The sequence below is a fragment of the Aspergillus luchuensis genome, chromosome 3, assembly GCF_016861625.1.
Source record: "Aspergillus luchuensis IFO 4308 DNA, chromosome 3, nearly complete sequence".
Lineage (NCBI taxonomy): Eukaryota > Fungi > Ascomycota > Eurotiomycetes > Eurotiales > Aspergillaceae > Aspergillus > Aspergillus luchuensis.
This window is the reverse complement of record NC_054851.1, coordinates 2186839-2205941: the sequence shown is the minus strand read 5'-3', so window position 1 is coordinate 2205941 and position 19103 is coordinate 2186839. Positions and strand designations below refer to the sequence as shown.

Sequence of the window (19103 nt, the reverse complement as noted above, 5' to 3'; positions counted from 1 at the left end):
GCTTTGCTTTTTGGTAGGTAGGTACTAAGCAAGACTAGGTAGACTAATCAAGGACCCGAAAGTAGGAAGTGGCAAGAGAGCTTGCTTCAGCTCAGCTCAGATCAGCTCCGATGGAGAAACAATCCGGGGAGGACTCCGTATGGAGCACCCCAGCCAGCCCTTTTTCGACGGGCGAATAATAGACTGGTTGACTACTGTAAGTACGCAAGTATACCAAGTATACTGTATGTATGCAAGTCGGTGACAACAGCCCTAGGAACAGACAAGACCGTCAGTGCATTTCCACACCGGCGAAAGTCAACTTAGCTCAAGACCGCTTCTCTGGTACTCGCTCGCCCTGTCGTGACAGATCTCATCCTCTGAGGCATTTTCGGAAAGCCGAGCGCAATATATCAGAAGATTAAGTTAAACGGCTGCGCGCGGTGGGTTGCTGGTCACCGACCTGGATTGCTCTCACCGACAAGTTTCGAGTGTTCCTTTCCTCCCGAACCGATTGGGGTTGCTGGAAGTAGGTCTGTCTCTTCTCGCATTCTTTTTTCTTATTTTATTTTATTTCCTTTTCTTTTTTTTACTTCCGGGATTCTGGGTCCCGTCGCGCGGGACGGAGGAATAGGTAAGTAGGCAGACAAGCCAGTAGTACCTGAGTAGGTAACGCGAAGTGGCCATAGCAGAGCTGGGACTTATTGCATAGTGGCTGCTGCAATGGTTATACTTAGGAACCTCCCGAACATTACGACTGCACCTAAGTCTTCTGGGAATACGTAGGTGGCCGAAACACACGGTCCAAAAGATGATCTGAGAGAGAAATGTGTGTGAGAGGATGAGACGTGGCGAAACAACACGAAACAACACGAAACAAACCGATTGTGCCAAAAGGACGGAATCCCCTATGTGCATACATCCTGTACAGTAGTAGGGGCCACCCAGCGGCGGCTGCCCGTTCGGAGGACACGAGCCAGCAGCACAATTGCAGATTCCAGGGGGAAGGGAACGAAAAAGAAAACTCGCAATAGTGGCGGGAATCGGTTGCACATCGCAGACCCGAAGAGGATCGCCTCGTTGAGAGAAGGGGGCGATCAGATTCTGGAAAAAAGATGGGTCGACTTGTCGACGGCGAACTTCGATCGGCGCGATCCCTGCTGCTTCGGCGCCGGAGATCGAGTTGAGCTCGTCCATGGCCCAGCGAGGTGCATCTGGCCCATCCCCCCTCCCTCAAGCTGCGTCTGACGCCCTATGCAAGGGATGATGTAGGCCTTTCGGAAGTGTGCTGTGATGGAGGAGGTGGAGTCACATCTTCTCTTCTTTCCTTCTTTCGTTTTTTACGCTTTCCCCCCTTCTTGCCATTTTGGTTGGAAAGAGGAGTCTTTGGTTTGCGGTGCTTATGGGTATTACACTGTATCACTAGTCAATGAGAGGCAGAGTGATTATCAGACGGCGAGAGAAGGGAAGTGGATCAGCCAGTCAACTGAAGCCCACTCGTGACGAGAATCATTCACCGTTGCTGCAGCTCAGGCAACAACGATGTGATCTCTTGTACAGCAACCCAACTCGTCACACTCCGTCAGCCCTGGTTCGAACCTGGGAACCTGGAACACGATGACGGGGTCGTCAGGGAAGTTAGCCGCCCTGAGCGTTGAGCACGGTGGCACAATCACGGAGTTAAACAAGATTAGGATAGAGAATAGGCAGGCAGATCGAAGTGCCGTGTGGCGGCTTCGCTGAGAGCCTATCGATCGAAGAGGCTATTGTTATGCCATGACAAATCGCGGTGAAGCATTTTGGGTTCCGTCCACCCAGAGGCAGTCATCTTGACTCAAGTCTGCAAGTCCTGGTGCTGACAGTCACGCTATTCGGAGAACGCCTAAAGACAGGCCGGTGATACTAACTAGCAGGAAGATCGTCTAGGGCCTGAGGCCCTCACTAGTTCGGTGATCTACATGTGGCTGACGCTCGAAAACGCACCGCCACAGATTCAGCTCTGTGGCGTTGAGTGTCGCAGCTGAACGTCGCGTTCAACACGGCGTGGCCGGAGTAAGCTAGTTAGTGATGAGGCAGAAGGCACTACTACGGAGGGGGAAAAGGAAAGCCATGGCAATCGACGCCCAGATAGGTCCACATATCCACATATGCATGGCCATGCTGGGTTCCAATCGCACTAAACTCGAGCCAGTGCATGGAAAGTTGGAGTGGGCAATACAATCCCATCCCCCCATCCCTCCCCTGTTAGTAATGATACGATCATGGCGGGTGGTGATTGTCACACTAGACAGTATCCCGGCCAGATGTGACAAGCGGAGGGTAGCTGCCACGGAATGATCAGACCCAGGGGGATGGGCAGATGGAGTTCGGATGGTATGTAAGCAGGGAAGTTTTTCCTTACGGACAGGCGACCGGCCGTCAATAGGGGAGGATCCCCCAGTGCCAAGTCAACCTTATACCCAGACAGGGGATCCCATGCTATTGAGGATCGGGGCCCCGGTCCAGCAACTCGGCTCCCACTGGCCAGCGTGATCAGCATCTAAGTATACTTCAGGTTAGGATATTCAGTGAGGCTTCCAGTTTCAGGGGAGGATTGGGGGTCGGGGGGGTCATCACTGACTTCCACTTTCAGAGTGTACCATCTCATCCACCCACCCATCCACCCATCCTCCACTCAGGTATCACAGACCATCACTCCCATGCACCGAGGATCATCGGGGATTTTTCTTGCTTTTTCTCCCTCTTCTTTTCCTTTCGCTCGCTTCCTTCTCATGTATTTGCTTGTTTTTTCCCTTCCAGGGTCCAATATTTGAGACCTCTATCATTCGGGCGACAACGGCCCTCTGTGAGATCCCATCAGCCTATGAGGATCGCGGTGGAAGCGATCCGTGCGGGTGGTGGTGGGAGTGGTGGTGGATCCTCACAGGGAGCCAGCTCAGGCTAGGCAGATAGTCAGATCCTCATTCTTGTTCTGAGAAGAGATACATGTTGCACGCCCAGGACTGTTCTCAAGCTCTGAGACGTGAGTCCACGCCGGGATACGCCTGTGCTGATTGGTCTGAGCTTGTTTGAGGGGTTGTCAGGTTACGCGACATGAGTCCTCCTGTTGCAGGGCCATTGCTGTTGGGTGGACAGCTTGTGGCAAGGTGTTCCCAGTACGATGTGCTTAAGCTGTTTTTAAGGTGCTGCATACATACACGTGAACCCGAGAGACCCGGTGCGTTTTCGTGATTGGTTGGAGAGGGATTCCCGGTTACCCTGGCACCTGGATGGAGTACTTGCCCTTCAATCATGGTGAACTCCATATTTCGTACTTCAGCATTGACGGCCCAATATAATTACTCCGTGGGCGGAGTGTGTCGACGTAGTTAGTAGTCAGTAGTATGTACTTTAGCACCGCTCGAAACTCGGTAGGGGAAATACCCCATTGTTTTGGCCCCTCTCCCGCGCCCCCTATCTATCTGGTTCCACTTGGGCCTCAGATAACTACTAAGTACTTACTCCTCCCACTATCAACTACTTCGTATCATTCCCCACGGGTTGTAGTCAGATGATACTACTCTGGAACGCAGTGTGTGTCGTAGTCAGGCTATGGGCCCCGCCAGACTGGAGCCCTCTTCTTGGAGGCATCCCTGCCCAGCATCATCGTCCGACTGTCGACGGACTTGGGCCAGGTGCATGGCGGTCGCGAGAACGAAGGAAATAGGCTCACAGACGAACCAAAAGATTATACCCATGCATGCGTGCATGCATATGTATTTCGGCTCAACAGTTCTCGTTGCCCATCGAGACCTGTGGGAAGCGCATACGATAGCGTCAGACCAGATCCCCCCCTAACATGACATTAATGACCCCCGGTCCTTCTGCTGCTGCATGAGAGCAGATTGCAGATCACTACTGCGTCATCTCGTGACTTGAGGGGGGCGAGCGAGTGAGCGAGTGAGCCTGTGTCTGTGACCACAATCATGATTAGCGTCGATTATGGCCTGGTTTGACAGAAGCCAGAAATTCAAACGGACGAATGGCGGATTTCGCAGAAAGTTCTCACGCGTGTAGGGCGCTCAGAGTGGGGAGAAAGAGAGGGGGGAAGGAAGGGAGTCCTAATCATCGGATCCCGAGAGCATTGGAAGAAAAAGGAAAGGTGAGAGATGTTCGACAATCGACAGATCCCTGAGGCGGATCGACGAGGATCTGTCGACTATTGGTTTTGGTGGGTCTTTGGCTGAGCTGCTGCCACGCTTTTGCAGCCGGCGCGGTCTGTTCTCTCATTCTCCCTCTCTCTCTTCAGTCTTCACGTCCTTCCCGATGGCTCTTTCTTTTTTGTTTTTTTCTGTGTTTCCTTCGCTTTTTAATCTATTAATTTATTTTTTTCACTCAAGGAAAGGAATTATCAGAGTAAGAAAATATTTACCTATTGGCGAATAGCAAGTCCGTGAGTTCCAAGGACCTTGCGGGAAAAGCATGACAGGCATTTTTTGCAGAGATCCGTGCCAATTGAGTTACTGGGACGGTGTCCATTCATACGGGAATTAAAGGCCAATGCATCTGGTACGTCCGGTATGGGGGCTATTATGGGGGAAGAAGGTGTGGGAAAGGCGAAGTCAAGGCATAAATCGACTGACTGAGTTACTGACTTTACTGACTTTCTTTCGGCTGGCCGGAGCTCCTTCCCCGCTTCACCTCTCTTTGTTCTGGCACACCTAAAGGAGAGCAAGTACCAATTGTGATGGTCGGATGCGTCGATTGCCATGGCAGTCTGTGGGGGGTGGATAAGAGGGTCTCTCAGGACTCAGGAGGAAGTACTTTGATCACGTCATGGCCTCATGAACCCCAGTTCTGTCTAATGTGCCATGCTACTCCGTACATGGATGAACTGAGTGGTTTATCCTATCCCCTTATCTCCCTGGGCGGGCCACTGGAGCATCACGAAGCCGTCCCGTGGGAGTGGTGAAGAGTCGTTGGAACCGTCGGGTAAGAAGAACGGACTATCAATCGGAAGCTGGGGATCTTCGGACCGCTGGCGCTAACCGGATCCAGAATATGTACGGTGAATCTTAATCCGTTGGTCGGCGTCCACAACTCCGAATGGCCATTGGATGCTTTCTCTCACTCTCTCCCCATCCAGCACCCCGTGATCGCAGACTGGCCCAGTAGGATGTGGCCATGCGATCCCCCGGCCTGCCACCAGAAGGCGTGAGACATGGATAGGCCAAGTGGGCGGTGGGCTCAGCGATCCATCTCATGGCTCACTTTCTCACGCCGCCTTTCAAACAAACTTGCCCCACTGATGGCGTGGTCCCCGACCGCCGTGATCGGGGAGTCAAAAGGTCATGGGTGAAGAAGGAGAGATTCTAGCGCAAGCTTTCCTCAGTCGGGAAAGACGTGATGTTGCAGAGCTTAGATACTCCGTCCGCGTGGGAGAACCCGCTCTCTTAGGGCCCCTTCCACCCCATAGGAAAAATAAATAAAATGATGAAAGAGATGTGAACAACAATCTACTATTGCCGACGGCGTGTCTTGGTGGCCACGCTCGGGGCCATTGAGTTGCCCGGATCTGCCCAGAAGGAACCTTCCCCCTGGGAAGAGCTAAAATCGGCTTTGGATGCTTTGGTGGCGCTAATGCAGGAACTGACGAAAGTCCGTAGGAGCAGGGACCGGGTTCAACTCAACTCGCAGCTGTTTCCCAGCTTTGTTCGGAATCATGGTTCATTGAGGGGGAAAGTATGTGAGACTGTCAACCAAGTTGTCACTGGAGCTTAATTGCTGCCGTTTAAGCCATTGCCGGGGTTCAGGTTTGGTTTGTGTGGGAAATAGCAAGCGCTGGCATTTGGGATGAACGACGAGGGCTTTGTGCGGATGAGAGGGGGGTGGCTTATCCACTTCAACCAATGGGAGACCACGCATCTCTAGTCTTTACTTACTTACTCTGCTACTACTCCTCAGTCTGACTCTCACTTACTAAGAATTGTGGTCCCCCAGGGCACCCTTGGTACATACGGTGGACCAAAACTTTGATAATGATTGCCGAGCATGATTAAGGAGTATACATCCCTCCTGAGTGAGAGTAAATAAAATTATGATTTTGCAGGTCAAAGCTGCAGGACGAGAGGAAAAGAAAAGATGACCATCACATTAGAACTGTGAAGAGAAAAGCAGAAGAACAAAAATGGAAAACCTAAATAAATTAAATCGAAAAAAAAATGGGGTAAATCGAGGTGACGAAATTGTTTCCACCATCTAGCAGCAGACGAACGAAAAAAGCGAACTTTTGGATTTTACTATACAGCAGTACCACCGTGACGGGTCTGACGATAATAAGGGAAAAAAGCAACTGAGCTCACTCTGAGGTACAGCATGCGTTGCGGACCCGTCGGACCTACATATGATCCTATGGAGTACATACAGGCATAGGCATGTTCTTTTCACAGTGACGCCAGAGGAGTAGAAACAGTCACCGCCGCCACCGCACTACTTTTTTTTTTTCCCATTTTATTTTTTGAAGTAAGCGCGCGCGCCTCTTAGTTACACCCTCCCCTCATTGCTTGTGGAAGGCGGCGGGACTGAGAAGATCCTGAATCTGTTTCCAGTTGGTACGATTAAGATAAGGTGTGGCATATATCAAGTAGCTAAAACTTCGTATAATCCTTTGAAACATCAATGACATCTATCTACGGTCTCCTCCCTATCCAGTTCCAAGACCACTAGCCACACAGTATTTCAGTTTGTGGTTTTTTTTAGGTGAGGACGATAGTTAGTTAGCTTCCCAAGATAGTAGTACGTACTCAAGTGTCCGCCGAGAGTGTGAGAGCCCAGGCCGCCACCCCCTAGAACCGCTCGGGCGGAAGCACCAGGAAACCCACTCCGTCGGCCAATATTTTTGGGTGGTCGATGCCTTGGGTGTTTAATACCGTACCTGGTAACGGTTTGGTTCCCCGAGACGGGTCTAGTACTGAATGGGTAGGTAGCTACTAGTTTGGGTAGTATGTTTTCTGCCGCGAGCTTTTTCTGTGACGAAGGGAAATAGAGTGTGAATTTGTTAAGAGGGGTTTTTGCAGGGGAAAGAGGAGAAAGCGGGAGAGATAAACTAATGAAAGAGAAAAGAAAATAAAAAGAGTGACAAGCAGAAAGTGACAGTTTAGAGGAACAACCCGAAATAGCCAATCCGAGATGTGCTGTAGCCGACAAGCCAGAAAGGAAGAGAGTTGTGTGAGTGTTCACACGAAAGCCCGAAGCGCTGCGGGACACGGGGAGTTCGCCCAAACTGACGGTACGGAGCAAATACAGCCCTGATACCAAAGCTGTCCAGGCCAAATCCTCCTCCAGCCAGTTCCGGGCGGCGATCACCAATCAGCGCGGTCCCCTCCACACCTTCTTGCCGGGCAGGCTGCCGCCGCCAATCTCTCCCCATCGAGCGTTAGCCAATAGGCGAGCTGCCAGCACCACCCACTCCCTCCCCCCGAAATCCAGTCCCTCCAAACCCTCTCCTGCTGCTGCTGTTGCTGTTGCTGCTGCTGCTCTTTCTTTTCTCCAGTTAGTGTTAGTTTACTCTTTTCTGACGGACTGACTGTCAATCCTTTCTGGGTCCTCTCGTTTTTTTGTTTTTTCCCTTTTTCCCTTTTGTCCTTTTTCCTTTTCTTTCTCATTCACTCACTCACACTCCCGACACACTCTCTGCCTACTCTCTTTACAGTCCCTCTCACTCAATTCTCTCCTTCACCTCCTACTCTCCTTTTCCATTTTGGTCACTCCCTCTACTATTTCCCTTTTGAATAAAGATTTTTTTATTATTCTGAATTTCTTAATTCTTATTTTATTTTTATTTTCTTGCTTTTTCCCTGTCAGCTTAGTCCAACTCATTCCTTCTTTTTCCCTTTCTGTGCTGTCCTATTCGGCCTTGTCTTCATCGGACTTATACCTTCCTTGATCCTGCTCTTCGTTCCCCTCCTCTCTCTCTTTTTTCAATTACTCTTTATCTCTCTCTCTCCGGATTCAACCTCTCATACTCTCTCATTACTACATCGGATTTCCTTTATAACTCCACCTGGCTGCAAGTATACACCCCAGACAGCTTGCCCGCCTACTTCAGTCCCGTCATTCCCTACTACCCGCCGCCGCCCTCCTCCCTTTCCTCTCCCTCCTGCTTCAAGTCCTTATCTTTCCGCCTTCCCCTCCTCCTGGCTTGTTGTCCAGCTATATTCTCTCTGTGATTCAACCGTTCAATGGTATAGAGTTGCCTCGTCACAGCTGCGGCTTGTTGGCAGCAACTGGTTCTGTACCTTGAATACCTTCATACTCGCCTCACCTCACCTCAACACCCCCGACAATTCCTACACTCTTCCTTCTATCTCTATATATACTCTGATTATCCGATTCGCACAACATGAATTATCTCCACCACCCCTACGCATTTACCGGCCATGCCGCCGTCCCCATGGAGCAGCCGGTTGCCTTCGACCCAACGATGGCCCACCCGTCCATGATGCATCCAATGGATGGCTACCTCTACCCTCACCCGCCTTTTGACATGGTCGACTTCTACCACCAACCAATCATGGACTACGAAGAATATGCAGAGAACCTCTCTCGCCCAAGGTTGACGAAGGAACAAGTTGAAACCTTGGAGGCCCAATTTCAGGCGCACCCCAAACCCAGCAGCAACGTCAAGCGTCAATTGGCGGCTCAAACCAATCTGAGCCTTCCACGAGTTGCTGTAAGTTAACCATTGGCTCTCAGAATACTCGCTACATTCACTAACCGTATATGCAGAACTGGTTCCAGAATCGCCGAGCAAAGGCTAAGCAACAAAAGAGACAAGAAGAGTTCGAGAAGATGCAAAAGGCCAAAGCCGAGGCCGAAGAAGCCGCTCGCGGCAAGTCGGAGTCCACGGAGAGCTCAGACTCGAAGGAGGACACCAAAGACTCGAAGGATGAGACCGATAAAGATACCCCCAAACAATCAGTGGAGAACACTGCCGAGCGCACGAAAACGCCGGCTGCTTCGTCCTCGCGGCCTAAGCACCAGAAGACCCGAAGCGAGTCGGCACGGGAGGCTACCTTTGCTTCCCTGCAACGGGCATTGAATGCTGCTGTTGCTGCCCGTGACCGGTATGGCCAGGACGGCGAGAACAGCCAATCCCCCAGCATGGATGGGTCAGTGTCGCCAACCACAACCTTCTCCAACAACCGCTGCGGCAGCCACGATAGCAGCAGACATGGGCAGGGTGACCTCAGCTCTTCTTTCTCACAGAACGCCATCTCGTGGACGTCGCAAAGTTCTCAGGGTGCTCTTGGGTATGTGACGTCCGGGGAGTCGCTGACGATGCCCGGCATGGACGGCACTCAACATGACGCCGGCCATGACTCGATGCAAAACGTCCAGTTCCACCCCTCCCAGAATGAAGATTGGTCCCACCAGCTTCAGACGTCAAAGTCTCTTTCTGGCTACCGTTCGGCTAGCGATGCTGAAGTGTCCTACAACGGTGTGCAATACCCTATGCAACATGATCTGTCGGTGCCCAGGCGAGGCTCTTCTGACGAGCTGGCCGACACATTGGAAGGGATTGGCATCAACACGCATCCCAGCTCGCAGCTTGTGAACGAAGGCGACCGTTCATCCTGGAAGGAACCCAGCAAGGAACTTGACCTTGCAGCCCGGAGAAAGCGCCCGAGGCCTGCTGCCATTGGCACCTCGAGGTCGTCCTCGATGTTGACGGGATCGTCCACCATGTCACCCTCAACGAGGCTCCCGAGCTACGGCAACAGCCATGGCGTGAGGCAATCCAAGTCTGCACAGGGTCTGAACACCCGATATGCGGGTGTCCGGAAGGCATCTGCAGCTCAGCGTTCCCCTCTTAATCTGTCTACTTTCGCCGAGGCTGGGGCTCTGGGCTCCAAGGCTGACATGTCGTCCATGCTACAACCTGCGGTTACGACAGGGGGTTTGGCGCCACCAACACCCTTGACACCGGAAGATCTGCACCATCTGCTCCCAACCACTCCCAGCGACGGTGGCTACTGCCTGTCGGCGCAACCGACCAGCCAATTGTTCCCTACCACACAGCCGATGCAGATCAACATTGCATCACCTCCCGCGACACCGTTGGCCGTGGATGTGCTCTCTTCCTACCCGTACCAAGGTGTTGCCCCTCCGATGTCAGCCCCTGCCCATTACACGTCATTCGCCGATTACGCCTCCTGCGAGGCTCCCCTGACGGGCAGAAGCTGGACTGATGCCACGTCAATGCCGTCGCCTGAAGCATCCTTTCAGAGCCCCTGCCAACTTCCGCAGGCGGATCTAACAACGATGTCATATGAGCAGGCGATGGAACAGGGGCCCGACCATGTACCTGTGACAGGGTCTCCCTCCCTCGTGTATCACACGAGTGACGTCGATATGCCGACGTCGGCTGCATTCTGTGGGGATTCGAAGCAAACGGAGTTCCACATCTACGAGTTCCCGGAGCAGCAGGAAGCTCACCGGTTTGTTGCACAGCAGCTTCCGTCGCAGAAGCCCAAGGCCTATACGTTCAACAATCAAACGCCGAACGACTTTTGAGCGCCACACGGCACCATCCAACCCATCTACTTTGTGCACGTACCATTCCTTTCGCCAGTCAAAATTTCTCGGTGGCCTGTAATATAATACCTTTCTCGATGCCCGGCTTCTCGACCGTGGTCTAACCAGAGTGGATCTCTGCTCTTCTTGGCATTCAGTGTTGCTTCTGTTGGGACTCCCATATATATCCCAGGGCTTGTGTTGTTCTTATGCATTCGTGTTGGTGTCTCTCTTTTGGCGTCTACCCCGGTCTGCGATCTGGTTCCTCAGGGTTGGGGATTGAACATGTTTGAATATTATTTTGGATATATAGCATGTGGGCTTTGGGAAGCGGCTGCTTTTTCTTTCATTCTTGGACTTACTGGAGGCCTGTTTGGGTCACGTATCTACTGCCATACCACCACTACTACATACTGTAATACAACTAATAAGGACGGGCGATGACTGCAAAGCATTGCCGTCTGGCTTCATTGGAATTTTTTCATCTTTCTACCTTTCTTGACTCAATTAATTTATAGATGTCTTGGCTTGCTTCCAAGCCGGTTAGCTGTCCGACCACCCAGCACGTGCGGCACTGGTAGGTGTTTAGCCGTCTGCCAACCATGTCATGTCCATCGGCAACAATCATGCAGACATGTTGGCTCTCCACCTTGTGCTATATAACAGCCCTCTCCAGCCTGGAGATACTTTGCTATCCCGCAGCTTCAGCACACAGTCCTTGCAGTGACTGATTCCTCTCACAATGAAACTCTCCAGCATAGCACCACTCGCCATAGCTCTCACAGCCACCGCTCAAGCCTCCTACATCAACTACACCACCGTGACCGGCTACTTCCTCCAAGACGAGGCCTCCACCGACGCATCCACATTCGACTATGTACTACTACCCCATTCCCCCTCTCACTAATCCCCCCCCTATTAATATGTCCAGACAACCACCAACTTCGGCCTCATCAACCGCACCTACCCCTCCGACAACCCCGACAATGACAACAACCTACTAACCCAATGGGAACGCTTCCACCACCACATCACCACCCTAAACCACCTCTCCCCTCCAACCATCTCCTACAAAGTCCTCTTCCTCGGCCGCCACGGCGAAGGATACCATAACGCCGCAGAATCCTACTACGGCACGCCCGCTTGGAATGTATGTTATACCATTACACCTCATCCCCTCATCATCCCACCCACTAAACCCACCACTACTACATACAGTGCTACTACTCCCTCCTAACCGGTAACTCCACAACAACCTGGTCCGACGCCGACCTCACCCCCTCTGGAATCCAACAAGCGCAAATCGCCCACTCCTTCTGGTCACACCAGATAGCGTCACAGAGGATCCACACACCCGATAGCTACTTCGTCAGCCCGCTCCTCCGCGCCCTGCGCACAGCAAACATCACTTTCTCTGACCTGCCCCTACAACCATCATCCTCCTCCCCATTCACTCCAGTCATAAAAGAATTCTTCCGCGAGAGTGTCACCCTGCATACGTGCGATCATCGACACAACGCCACATACATCCATTCACTCTTTCCCGAGTGGACGTTTGAGAAGGGATTCAGGGAGGAGGATGGGATGTGGGATGGGGTGAGGGCGGAGAGCAATGGGGCGCAGGATGTGCGGAGTAAGGTTGCGCTTGATGAGGTGTTTGCAGGGGATGATGATGATGATGATGGGGTGGGGATGTTTGTGAGTGTGACGAGTCATTCCGGGGAGATTGCCAGTTTGTTGAGGGTGATTGGGCATAGGGAGTTTGGGCTTAGGACTGGGGCCGTTTTGCCGGTTTTGGTGAGGGGGGAGATTGTGGGTGATGCGTTGGAGCCGACGGGGACGGGGACGAGGTGGGAGACGAGTGCGCATTGTACGGCGCCGCCGGTTACGTCTGTTAGTTCGGGGTGTGTGTGTGCTTCTTCGGCGGTGCCGGTGACGACGCCGTTGGTTACTTTTGCGGGTTAGTATTACTGGTAAGAGTGGGATGGGGTGGTGTGTGTAAGGATATACTGTATATAGGCAGTCTGGCTCTTACGATTGGTCTGTTACAGACAGTAGGTGTACATAGCATAGCCATAGCAGATAATGATAAAGTAGTAGTGCAACCTACAGCTCCTACAGCCATCTACAAGGAACAAGGTGGTTGTCGAGGGTTTGTCAAATTATAGCCCCCTAGTGTGCAACCGTGTTGGATCTGCATAAGCATAAAGACAGCATCGAGAGTATCACGATAGCAGCAACTGGACAAGAGGGGTGTGGTTCCATGTGTAAGTAATGAAGAAAATGTAAAGCCAGGAGTAATAGTGATGGGTACCCAAAAATGTAACAGCAGTGGGGTGTCGCAGAAAGTGGGGAAGTGCAGATAGAAAGTTTCCCGATGCTAAGAAAGTAAAAGACACGGAAGAATGATAACTGTAACATGGACTGTTGTAATACGCCGACCAACAGAACGAAACATTCACCGCCATACCATCTGACCGTCCCTCTATCATGGACATATGAAAAATGCACAACACTCATAACTGCACATCGAACAACATTCTTCAGGCCTCCCGACAAAACAACAAGTCAAGGGCGGATAAATCAACAAGACACATAACTGACCGGGTATAACAGAGGGTATAAGAAGAAAACGCGTGCAGATTATCATTAGCCATCATCCTTGAGACAAGGATAATATACAGCATCAATGAAAAGGGTATGACGGGAAGATGCGAGTAACCGATCTCAAAGCAAGTGGACAAGACCCACAGTATAAGAAAGATGAAATGAAGATAACAAGTCAAACGGGCATCTCTTTTCATAGATCAACATCACCAGATCACCGCAACGCCGAATCGCATATGCCGGCCATCGCCATCTCATTTTGCTTCTAGTAACCGGACCATCCCAGAGGTGTCCCGGACTGCCCGGGTTGCGGGTGACCGGGCTGCATGGGGCCAGCTGGAGGCCATCCCGGCATAGCACCGCCAGCGTTCATTCCCATGGCCAAACCAGGCTGCTGGGGAGTGCCCGCCATGAACTGCTGACCTCCAGGACCCTGCGTCGAAGGATACATGCCTCTGGCGGCAGTCACTGTTGGATACGGAGCAGCCGTGACACCAGGGAAACCCATCGATGCCATGGGCTGTTGTTGAGGCGCCTGCTGAGGATGCATGGGAAAGTTCTGAGGCATCGGCGGCGCCGAAGGTCGGGGCTGATTCCGGGGAGACTGCGAATGCTGCTGCTGCTGCTGCGGCATGGAGTGTGCGAGCGGCGATGGTGACTGCTGCGTATGCATTTGCGACGGGAACTGGGGCATGCCGACGCCCTGAGGACCAGTGGCAGAGAGTGGAGATGGTTGCGGCTGGGGTGGTGGTTGTCCCCACATCTGTTGCGCTTGAGAGGGATATCCGTAAGGTCCAGGCGGCTGAGGCGTCCCGGCAGCCATGGCAGGATTAGACCTTTGGTGCATTAACTCGGGCCGAACGGGGGGAACTCCCCGAACAGGGGACTGTGCGACAGGTGGCTGCTGATGAGCCGCAGGTTGCTGGAAACCCGACTGGCCAGGCATGATCGGTGCCTGATGGGAAATCATGGGCTGCTGCGACTGAGCTGCATTCATCATTCCCGTGGAAGCCATCTGTGGCGACTGCAAGGGCTGTGACACAGACGGTGTCGAGTCCAGTTGACCAGGCTGTGACTGCGCCGCAGAAACAGGCACCTCCCGTTGCTTGGCGTAAAAGTCGTCCAAGCCCTTCTGGCGAAAACTCCGTTGTGACGTTAGGATTTTGTTGAACTCGGCCGTGTGTGAAGCCTGGTTGAGGATTTCAGCGGCCGAGCTGGGTTGAATGCGATCCTGGAAAGGCTGTCCCGTCAATTCCTGGCGCGGGCGAGGCATGCTGTTATACTCCCGCAACCGGGGATCATCGGTGGTGGTGGCCATGTGGATCATAGGGAGTGGCGGCGCAAGAGAAACCGAGGACGGAGGACCAAGAGGCAGGCTACCTGGCACAGATTCCAGCGCATTGCTGTAGATGACATCGCCATGAGTGAGGGTGGGTAGAAAGTTGGCTGCGCCCGCAGCTTCTGCTGCCGCCGCATCCCGGGCTTTCGCGCCGCCGGGTCGTTTCTCACCAGCCAAATCATCCTCCGTGAAACCTTGTTTCCGTGCTTTGCTCTCCCAGTAGTCGTCGCGGACGCGCCGCCCATTGACAATCACGCGGCTGCCGAACTGACGGAACATCGACTTGGCCGTCACGATAGCAATCTGGCGCGAACGATACGAGTAAGGTAGGATATCCTGCTGGATGAGATCATCCTTCTCGATCTGACTGGCGATGATCTTGTGGAGCGAACGGTTCTTGTTGAACAAGAGATACGAGTCGCGATAACCCAGCACCCTTGCGCATTCGGTCGCAAGCATGAAAAGCTTATTCCCACGCAGAGGAACGCGGAACGTGCGACACTTGTACTCTCGGCCTCCTTGAGGGTAGCCCATGGCATCCACCTTCTTTTCACCTGCCTCGTCGAATTCCTTGGGAATGTATTCGTCGCCCTCTTCGTTCAGCTGGTCGGTCGTATGATCCCGGACGGTAGGCAGGGCCTTGACGAGCGTAGTCTTGGTCGGCGTAGTCTTATCCGGCGGAGAAGCCTGTGGCGGCGATACATTGACGGCAGATTGCGCCGGCAGAGGCTGAGTCTGCAACCGGGGCGTCTGAAGGTGAACATTGGAGGGGGTCTGATCGCTGGGGGTTGTCGCAGACGGACGCGGAGTCTTGGGAGGACGGCCTCGTTTCCGACGGCCTTGTTCATCTATTATTTTGACCGAAGTGGTCCACGCGTCAGCCATCTTGATCGCCAGGCGACGTTATACATGCACGTGGACGGAAGGGTAGGGAAAAAGCAAAAGCGCGACATTCAGATAGCAACAACAACAACAATAACGCGCGAAGGGAACGCGAATGCCAAGAAACTCCCATGCTTCCGGAATTCCACGAAGCGAATCGTAAGAGGACTCCGACGCACACATACCGTCGTCATGGTCTCCATCCGCGCGTGCATTCCCGCGCTGGTCTGGGGTTCGACTTCGCTTCACACCACGAGGAGCTATACTCGTTGGGGTCGCAATGCCACCATATGTTGTTGGGGTTGGAAGCACTACGGCGACTAGTAGAAAGCCGTCAGTTTGGAGGCTGTCACGATGGACAAGCAAGAGTGATAGAGAAGTATTTTTGAGCCTCCATGAGCGGCGACAGACAAGTTCACCGTCAAAAGCGCGGCAGCGAATAGGAATATTGATGTGGGAAAGGAAAAGTATAAAGGAATGAAAGGACCGCAACAAGGGGGAGGGGAGGTGTAGTGGAATGGAAGGGAACACAAAGACAAGCGAGCGGGGACACAAGCAAGCAAACAGACGAAAAGCTGAAGGAAGAAGAAAGCATCAGTCACATACCATTATTCAGGGCAGCGGGATTGATCGTCCCCGACCCATCAACGAGCTCCCCTCCGATGCCATTCATCGGAGCGGGAACAGAGGATTGAGGAGTGCTGTACATGGCGGGCCAAGGAAGGACGGGAAAGAGGGTGGCGTGGTGTGGTGGGTGGTGATGGTGGAGGGCACCGTCGCAAGGTTGCGGGCGCGTTAGAGACACGCGAAGAAGATCAGGATGCCAAACCGGGAGGGGGGAAGAAGATGGCGACCTGGTTGGCTACTGCGATGAAGGAGGGCGAAGCTGCGACGATGCAAGTGATCCTCGGACAGATAGAAAGCGGACGGACCACGGCTCGCATGCAGTGGGAATTTGACTGGTAGGTGGCAGGAAGCGGATCAGCGGAAAGGTTTGAGCAAATCGGTGCTTTGCAGACTGGCGTGGTGATGGTTTGGGGGGAAGCGAAGTTCAGATCATGAAGGCGGTGAAGGGGGTAAGTAAAATGAATGAACGACAAGCAGGCAGACAGGCAGGCAGGCAGGCAGCGCACGGTCGGGAAAAAAAGAACAAATCTAAATCAACTGAGAGCTGGGAAGTGATAAGAAGTGATAGAAGGGAACAACAAACACCGTCACAAAATAAGACCAAGGTACAAGACAATAAGCTGTTGATGGGTGTATGTATGTATGGTGTATGGGAAAGTGTGAATGTGGCTGGTGAGGAAAGGGAAAGCTAGTATGGTCAGGACCACCGCCACATGAGGCTTGAACTCCTTCCTCTTCTCAGGTCCCCCTCCACGATCGATCGGGGTATCCCAAGGTTTCCCTGTCTGCAGAAAAGCAGCGTCACCCACTAAGAAGAACTAGCAGCGGGCGGTTACTATGCCGGAGACAGGGAGATGGGCAGTGGATGATTCACAGCGTGCCGCCGATGGAACCGATCAGTGGGGACCGTTGACGGGGGGAGTTAAGCTATGTGTGACCGGCCGCCTGTGAGTTCTGTGGTGTGTGCGTGGGTAATGAAGTGTGTGTGTATGTGAGTAGTATGTGAGTGTAAGTGAGAGGGGGGTGTGCGTGCGTGTGCCAGACCGGGTCGCAGTTGGCGATTGGGTTAGAACCACAACGGGCAGGACAGGGCAGAGCAGTGGGGTGGGGAAGAAAGTTGGAGACTCGACTGGGAAGGGGGAAATGGAGGGGGAGGGAGGTAGGGGGAGAGGCGCACCAGGAAAATTAGAAGCAGTAACAAGAGATGGAGAGAATGGATAGGATGGGATGATTGATGATTGATGATTGATGATGATGAAAGGAAAAGTGAAAGAAGGATTTAGTTCGAGAAGGGGAGGGGGTGGAGAGTGTAGGAGTGGGTGTAGGAAAGGGAAAGGTGGGTGGAGGAGGGAGGATTTGGTGAAAGGAACGGGAGACTTGGATTCGAAGAGAAGAAACACAAGAACAAGAAAAGCGAAGGGGGGGGGAACAGCGCCAGGCAATAATCCCGGAGTGGAAACACCGGGCGATAGGAAATCCAAAACTGGGGAGGGGAAATGAAGGCGGGAGGCGGCGCCACAACACCCCTGATTGGCTGCTGCTGCTCGGGTCACGATATGTTCCCAGTCCAAATCGGGGATCGTCGCCGCAACACCACCGAAACACAACAGATAGTTGAAGAGAAGACCACAATAAATCGCAGCAACAACAAATAAGAATCCAAACGAAACAGATCAACGGAGGAAAAAAAAAAACAATAGTAGATAAAGAAGCGCAAAACCCCAGAGATCTAATCACTTACAGGATTCTTCACGAAACCTTCGACACAGCAGCAACGACGATCAATACGCCGTCGTCCTCAGACCGACTCACTCACTGACCTCCCGAGTCCAGGCTCGATTTCGTTAGCTGATCCCAGATACTACTACTTCTGCTGCTGCTTTGCGATGCGGCCGGCATGTGGATAGTGGATGGCCGGGTAGCGCGGACGCACGTCCGGAGGACCAAGCAACTTAGTCGGAAGATAGTCCAGGCGACACTGGACTGGACCCCTGCACGTCTGGCGCCCCGATCCTCCGATTTGGTGGCAGCTCGGCAGCTGCAGTGTTGCTGAAATTTAAAAATAAGAAAAAGGCAACAAAAACAAGAAAGTCCAAGAAAAAGAGCCTTCAGACTCGCGGAAAATACTCGCGACGAAGACGAATCGGAGTGGACTGAGAAGCGGCCCGCGTACGCAACTGCAGCAAAAGACAAAGGCAGAGTGCTGCTGCTGCTGCTGCTGATAACGGGGACTGTGTACACAGTAAAACAGATCGCGATCGATTGCGCGGTTAAGCCTGGGATGATGGAATCCCGACCGGGGAATGTCCTATCACAGCCTCAGGTAATAAGTTCCTCCAATGAGACAATGTTTGTCTGTGGAAACAATCACCGGCAAAGGTGAAACGGCAGGGGAATGTTACGGAGCGCCCTGCGTAGAGTGAGGAATTCCTGATATTAGTCCGGCTCAGGCAGCCTAGAATCCCACCCAAAAAAGCAATATATCTCAACCACAATAATCTCAATCACCAATCAACAAATAATTGTCTCGCTGGCTGGAACTGAGAACCAGGGCGGGGCAATCCTTGGATCGAGAGCCGGAGACAGCCGCTGCTGGGGCCGAAAGCAAAAAGCGATAGTAAAGTAAATACGGAAAAAGGTGGTCAGCCTCGGCGATAGGGTTCCGCAACCCGAATGGAACCTCTCTGTAATCTGTATGTCCGCCTGGTTCGATCTGAATTCTTCTGGGCTGGACTGGACTGGACCGGCGTGTGCACACTGCACAGCAACAGACCACACACGAGGCGCGATAGCAAGGGCAGCGCTGAATTGAAATTAACTATCAAGCTGCTTTCCGGGGATCGCGGGAAGTGGTTGGCCCTGGATTGATTGGCCGGACTTTGAAGGAACTCGAATAAAAAGCACATGCAAATTACCCGAATAGGCTGGTCTTCCTAGTGGGTTTTCGGGTGTAGATGCGCAGCGGATACGCGGTGCCAAACCTGGCAACGAGAGCGACAGACAGACAGACAGACAGACAGACAGAACTGAAGAAGGCTGCGCGGCGTGGACGAATCATCCAGCACACCGGGCCAACTGCTCTCGTCAGGGCTGCCAATCGTCAGCGACAGCGCCG

At 52.8% G+C, this 19103-nt stretch overlaps 3 protein-coding genes across 3 annotated transcripts; 2 read left to right on the top strand and 1 right to left on the bottom strand.

Moving 5' to 3' along the window:
• Positions 1-8359: 8359 nt before the first annotated feature.
• On the top strand, positions 8360-10533 carry AKAW2_30743A (homeobox domain-containing protein; the record flags this gene model as incomplete). Its single annotated transcript, XM_041687291.1, has 2 exons — positions 8360-8689; positions 8746-10533. The coding sequence occupies 2 exons, from the start codon at positions 8360-8362 to the stop codon at positions 10531-10533; spliced, it is 2118 nt and encodes a 705-aa protein (XP_041541190.1).
• Positions 10534-11275: 742 nt separating this feature from the next.
• On the top strand, positions 11276-12498 carry AKAW2_30742A (phosphoglycerate mutase family protein; the record flags this gene model as incomplete). Its single annotated transcript, XM_041687289.1, has 3 exons — positions 11276-11410; positions 11465-11683; positions 11752-12498. 3 exons carry the CDS (start codon positions 11276-11278, stop codon positions 12496-12498), a joined length of 1101 nt encoding a protein of 366 aa, XP_041541189.1.
• Positions 12499-13405: 907 nt separating this feature from the next.
• AKAW2_30741S (putative nuclear localization protein) lies at positions 13406-16070 on the bottom strand (the record flags this gene model as incomplete). The annotated part of the gene is made up of 3 exons (XM_041687288.1): positions 13406-15327; positions 15547-15681; positions 15968-16070. The coding sequence occupies 3 exons, from the start codon at positions 16068-16070 to the stop codon at positions 13406-13408; spliced, it is 2160 nt and encodes a 719-aa protein (XP_041541188.1).
• Positions 16071-19103: the final 3033 nt, after the last annotated feature.